At 70.2% G+C, this 5,722-nt stretch overlaps 1 protein-coding gene across 1 annotated transcript in view; it reads right to left on the bottom strand.

Moving 5' to 3' along the window:
• LOC124232400 (collagen alpha-1(I) chain-like) overlaps positions 1-3,507 on the bottom strand; it is a 4,876-nt gene extending 1,369 nt beyond the window's left edge. Inside the window, exons 1-3 of the mRNA XM_046649366.1 lie at positions 3,451-3,507; positions 2,999-3,065; positions 1,705-2,760 (exon numbers count right to left, since the gene is read on the bottom strand). Coding sequence (XP_046505322.1) covers positions 1,705-2,760; positions 2,999-3,065; positions 3,451-3,507 — 1,180 coding nt within the window. The remainder of the gene's footprint in view (positions 1-1,704; positions 2,761-2,998; positions 3,066-3,450) is intronic.
• Positions 3,508-5,722: the final 2,215 nt, after the last annotated feature.

Below are 5,722 nucleotides of genomic sequence, written 5' to 3'. Positions count from 1 at the left end.
GTTTCAGAGGCTGGATTTCTCCGTGTTGCTTTTTCCCCAGGTCTCCAGGCCCCTGTGTGTTTCTTTTGCTTATCGACTGCCACCTGAGCTAGCCTCTGTTGCCCATCGTCGTCAGTTTCAGAGGGTGGATTTCTCAGTGTTGCTTTTTCCCCAGGTCTCTACGTGCTTTTGTGTGTGTGTGTGTGTGTGTGTGTGTGTGTGTGTTCCTGCTTAAGGATTGCCACCTGAGCTACCCACTGTTGCCCATCTTCGTCCGTTTCAGAGGGTAGATTTCTCAGTGTTGCCTTTTCGCCAGCTCTCCACGCCCTTGTGTCTCTTTTTTCTGCTTAAAAGTTGCCACCTGAGCTAGCCTCTGTTGCCCATGTTCGTCAGTTTCAGAGGGTAGATTTCTCCGTGTTGCTTTTTCCCCAGGTCTCCACGCCCCTGTGTGTTTCTTTTGCTTAACGATTGCCACCTGAGGTAGCCTCTGTTGCCCATGTTCGTCAGTTTCAGAGGTTTGATTTCTCAGTGTTGCTTTTTCCCCTGGTCTCCACGCACTTCCTTTTATTTTTCCTTAAAAATTGCCACCTGTGCTAGCCTGTGTTGCCCATCTTCGTCGGTTTCAGAGGGTAGATTTCTCACTGTTGCTTTTTTCCCAGGTCTGCACGCACTTGTGTTTTGTTTTTGCTTACACATTCCCACCTGGGCTAGCCTACGTAGCCCATCTTCTTCAGTTTCAGAGGGTACATTTCTCCGTGTTGCTTTCTACCCAGGTCTTCACGCCCCAGTGTTCTTTTGTTGCTGTTGTTGTTGTTGTTTTTTATTTTTTGTTTAATAATTGCCACCTGACCTAGCCTGTCTTGTCCATCTTCGTCAGTTTTAGAGGGTAGATTTCTCAGCGTTGCTTTCTACCCAGGTCTCTACGCGCTTGTGTGTGTGTGTGTGTGTGTGTGTGTGTTTTCTGCTTAAACATTGCCACCTGAGCTAGCCACTGTTGCCCATTTTCGTCAGTTTCAGAGGGTAGATTTCTCAGTGTTGATTTTTCCCCAGTTCTCCACGCCCTCGTGCTTTTTTTTTTATTTCCTTAAATGTCCGCGCCTGAGCTAGCTTCTTTTGCCCATCTTCGTCAGTTTCAGCGGGTAGACTCTCCGCCTGCCTTCGACAGACCCGCTGGGCTGGAAAGCTTTCCTCCTCCCGTCATCACGGTCCTTCTCGGATGACGTGCCTGGTTTCGGTTTGACCGTCCCCGCCCGCCCTGATTTTCTAAGTCCTCCCGGGAGCCCCGGGGGCGCTCCGGCCGCTCCGGGAAGCGGCGGCCTCCCGGCCGCACCGGCCCAGCCCGGCCCGGGCCGCCCCCTGGCCTCTCTGGGGGAACTCTCCTCGTCCCCTTCCCGGTGAGCGCCCGAGAAACCTTTTCCGGGTCCCCCTCCTGCGGCTGGGGCTGCGCCTTGGCGGCCGGGAGCCCGCGGGCGGACGCCCCGGGGTCGCACTGGGCCGGGAGGCTGGGTCCGAGGGGGCGCCGGGATGGGATCGGGCGGCCCGGCGGCCCGGCTGTGCTCCCCGGCGGGCCCGCGCTCCGGCTCCGTCCCGCTGAGGCGGTCGCCGGTCGCCGGGTGCCACCTGGCGGCCGCTTTTATATCGTCTCTTTCCTCCGGAGCTCCGGCGACGCGGGCCAAGGGACGGGACTCGGCCGCGGTGACTGAGGCAGAGTCCCGGGAGGCCGGCGTCGCTGGCGGGATCTGGCCCGGTGGCGCCGGGGCGTGAGCGCGACGCCCGCTCGCCGGAGATTGGAGGTGCAGGCTACTGAGGGAGGTGGCTGTCGCCGCGCCGCCCGGTGCCGGCCGGGGTGTGGGGCCTCCCGGACGGGTCGACCAGCAGCCGCCGGTGCCCCTCCGTCCCCGGGAGGGGGTGGGGGGCCGCCGCGGGGGAACGGGCGAGGGAGCTCGTCCCGTGCCCGGCCGTCGTCCCGAGGGCGGCCCGGTGGTCGGTCCTTCCGCATCGCCGATCCCCTTTCCGCGCCCCGCTCCGGAGGTGGGCGACCGGCCGGGGCCTTGCGGGGGAGGCCCGTGGAGGGCGCGACGGGCTCGGCCGCCAGGCTGGCCTTTTCCCCACTGGTCTTCCGAGTCGACCGGCTCTGGCGGTGGGGACCGGGCCCGGTCCTCGGATGCCGCCTCCTCCGTGGCAGTTTTTTGTCCAAGTCCCGCCCTGGAGAAGAGCGTGGACCGGCCCCGGGAGCCCTCGAGGGCGGGCCGGGGAGGGCGTCCCCGGCCCGGACGCGTGCCCGGGGTGGGTCCGGGCCGTCGGACCGGACTTCTCTCTCCGAGTTTCGTGGGTCGCGTCTTTGTCCGGAGGTGGGAGGGGGCCGGCCCGAGGCGTAGGTGGAGCCCCGGCTGAGGGACGGGAGCCACGGTCCCGCCCCGGGCCCGGTCGCCGGAGGCGCCTCTGCGGAATTCTTTTCTAAGTCCTGACCCGGCGACTCAGAGGGAGGGACTGACCGGTCCCGGCCTGCGCGGGCGGCCCGGGGAGGCTGTCCCCGGCTCCCCCTGCCGCCACGCTTCTGGGGTCGACCAGATGGCCCCGGGAGCTCCGGGCCTGGTGGCGATGGGGTCGTGCTTGGGGTCTGGTGGCCGTGGCCGTGATCCAGGGGTTCCCCTCGTGATCCGTGGGTGGGCCCCGTCTCCGGGCGCGGCGATTCTTGCCCCCGAATGGGTGGTTTTGTGAAGCCAGATAAGTGCTGACACGCTCTGCTCGGGTGACAGTCGCCCGAGAGCTTCCGGGTGCCTGGATGCGTGTGCGGGGAGGTCTCAGGGCTCTGGCCGAGAACCGGACGCCCGTTTCCACCCCCGCCGCTTGAGCCGCCCGCTGGGGCCTGCGCGCCGGCTCTTGTGCGTTCCAGGCGTCCCCACGACCGTGGTGCCACCTCCGGTCTCTGGTACCCGAGGGCGGCGGGGTTAGGGGCGCGGGGTCCTGTACCACGTGCACTCCCTGCCGTCGGCACCCGGGTGCGGTCGCGACTTACCCCATCCCGCCGGCTCCGTGCCAGTGCGTGTCAGGCGTTCTCGTCCTGGGGTCGTCGCCCGCGCTTGCTGGAGGAGGAGGGGCGGTCGGTGAGGCTGAAGCAGGCTCCTCCGCTCGCTGTCCTCACCGGCCTTCCCTTGCTCGGGGGTCCCTCGCGTTATGCTGCCGATCGATGTGGTGATGCTGTGCTCTCCCGGGCCGGGCCTAAGCCGTGCCAGACGAGGGACGGACGTTCATGGCGAACGGGACCGCTCTTCTCGCTCTTCCCGCGGGTCCCCTCGCCCGTTCTCCCCCGCTGCGAGTGGCGTGTGGGAGGCGGCAGGGGTGCGGAATCCGGCCCGACCTCGCTCCCCTGCCCCGTGCCTTGTGGCGTGGGCGGTGTCGGGGTCTCCGTGACGCGGCGGATGCTCCGCCTGTGCCTGTTAGCTGTGTCTCGAAGGCGGCCCTCCCCACGGTGGGGCGGGCCGTGTCGCCGCCGTGCCGCGCGCCTTTCCGGGCACGTGAGCGCATTCCCCCGGCCGTTGGCGGTGCCCCTGGAGCATTCCAGGTCGTCCCTCAGGCGCCCGAGGCCGAGTGGCGGTGTTGTTCCCTGTTCCCGTCGGCCTCCTCAGGTGACCGCTGCTGCGCTGGTGTGTCTGAGGAGCGGGGGGTCGAGTCGGTAAGGGAGGCGTGCCCGTCCCCCTCTGGGGGGATGGGTGCCTCGTCGCCCCCCACGGCGTGCCGTGTGGGGGCGGGCAGGCTCGGGCGCGTGCTCGCGTGTTCCCCTTGCTGGGGTTTCCACGCGGGTGTGGGAGTGATCGTGGCGGGCCGAGCCAGCGGCGTGGCGCTGGCCCTTTGGTTGGGAGGTGCTGCTTGATCGGCACCTTGGTCCCAGTCTCTGCCTCCCTCGGTCTCGGCCTGAGGGGAGGCACTGACTTGGGGGCCGCACAGGGGCCTTTTAGATCCCTAGCTGAGCCCAGTGTGGCCGGAGATGGCAAGCCCGGGGCAGCGCGGGCTCACGGCCCTGACCACGGACGCTCCGACTTGCTCTAGGCCTTACCTCTACCGCAGACCCCTCCTGCGTTGTGTGGCCACGGTGTCTGTAAGCGCCTTGGTGGGCCCGATGGCGGACGATGGGCGGGGGCGACACACCCTCGGTGAGAAAGCCTTCTCTAGCGATCCGAGAGGGTGCCTTGGGGTACCGGACCCCCCAGCCGCCGCCCCTCCTTTGCGCGTAGTAGCCACGGACGCCACCACCGTGGTGCTTGGGCAGAGATGCTCTTTGCCTACCGCGGCCGGTGCCTCCCACCTCCGAGTCGGGGGAGGGTCACGCCCGGCCGGGCCGTCGTCGGGCGCGGGGCCGTGCGTGTGCGCGAGCGTGCGCGTGGTTCTCCCGTCGCGCGCTGGGGCGGGGAGAGGTCCCGGCCCTGTCCGGGCTCCGCCCCGCCGCGAGCGGCTGGCTCTCCGCTCGCTCCCGTCCCGAGCCGCAGCCGGTGGTGGCGTGCGGGCATGGGTGGGGGCCGCCGCCGCTCTCGGGCGCGTTCCCTCGGGACTTGGGCCCCGGAGCAGACCAGACAGGCAGACGGGTGGCTGGGTGGACGGGGCGGCCCCCGGCGGCGGGGGCGCCTCACGTAGGCCCCGGCGGTGGGGCCGGGCCCGCGGGAGGCCGAAGGGTGGCTGAGGCCGGCCGGCGTCCCAGGCGTCGTGGGACCGCCCTCGCGTGTCGTTGGCGGTGGGACCCCGCGTGTGTTTTCCTGGTGGCCCGTCCGCGCCCGAGGCCGTCCCCGGGAGCCTTCCCGCGAGCCCACGCTCCCTCCGTCGAGGCGCGCGCCGCGCTCCCCGCTGCCCCCGGTGCTCCCCCGCCCGGGCAGACGCCTGGCCGCGCTGCCCACCGGCCGGGACCGAAGTGGGCCTCGCCGCGCGGGTGTCGCCTCCGGCCACCGAGGCCGGTGGTGGCCCCGGGCGAAGTGCTCTCGGCTCCGGTCGGGTGGGGCCCGCGCGCCAGGCGCCCGGCGCGGGACGCTGGCGCCGTGTGCGGGAGAGCCCTGGCCGTGGCGGGGCCGAGCCCCCGTGAGCTGCGCGCGGGGCGACGGGGCCAGTCGCCGTTCCGGGCGCCGCGGGACCGCCCCTGGTGCTGGAGGCCCCTGGCGGTGAGACCCCGTGTGTGCTCCGGCGGCCGACTTGCCTCGGGAGGTTCTGTCTTCCCTCCTTCGCCCCGAGCGCGTCTCTTGGTGGGCCGCGGCCCTTCCGCCGCCGCCTCTCCGGCGCCTCGGCCCTCGCCGCCGCCGGCCTTCTCCCGAGCCCTTCCCTGTCGTCGCCTGTTCTGGCTGCACGACCGGGGCCCCGCCCCGAGCGCGACTCGCTTCCCGGGGCCGCTGCGGCCTCCTCCGCGTCCGCCGCCGCCACCCGCGCGGCGGCGACGTTGCGTGCGGACGGGGGACCGTCTCCCGCGGCGCCCCTTTCTGGCGCGCGCGTGTCTGTCGCAGCGCGGGTCGGGTCCCGGCCAGCCATCGTGACCGGCCGCCGGCGCGCCGCGCCACCCCCGGGGGCGGGGGGTCGGGCCTCGGTCCGGCTCTCGGCCCGCGGGGGCGTGCGCGGGCCGTCCGGCCGGCCGGTGTCGACGCGACTGCCTGGTGCCCCGGCCCCGCTCACGCGCCGTCAATCGGGGCCGCCGCGAGGGGCGCCCCCGCCCCTCCACGCCGCCGCGCGCGCGTCCTCGTCGGTCGGGGGCGGGCGGCGGGGTCCG

The sequence above is a fragment of the Equus quagga genome, unplaced genomic scaffold (genome assembly GCF_021613505.1).
Source record: "Equus quagga isolate Etosha38 unplaced genomic scaffold, UCLA_HA_Equagga_1.0 HiC_scaffold_5644_RagTag, whole genome shotgun sequence".
Taxonomy (NCBI): Eukaryota; Metazoa; Chordata; class Mammalia; order Perissodactyla; family Equidae; genus Equus; species Equus quagga.
This window is presented reverse-complemented; position numbering and strand designations above follow the sequence as displayed.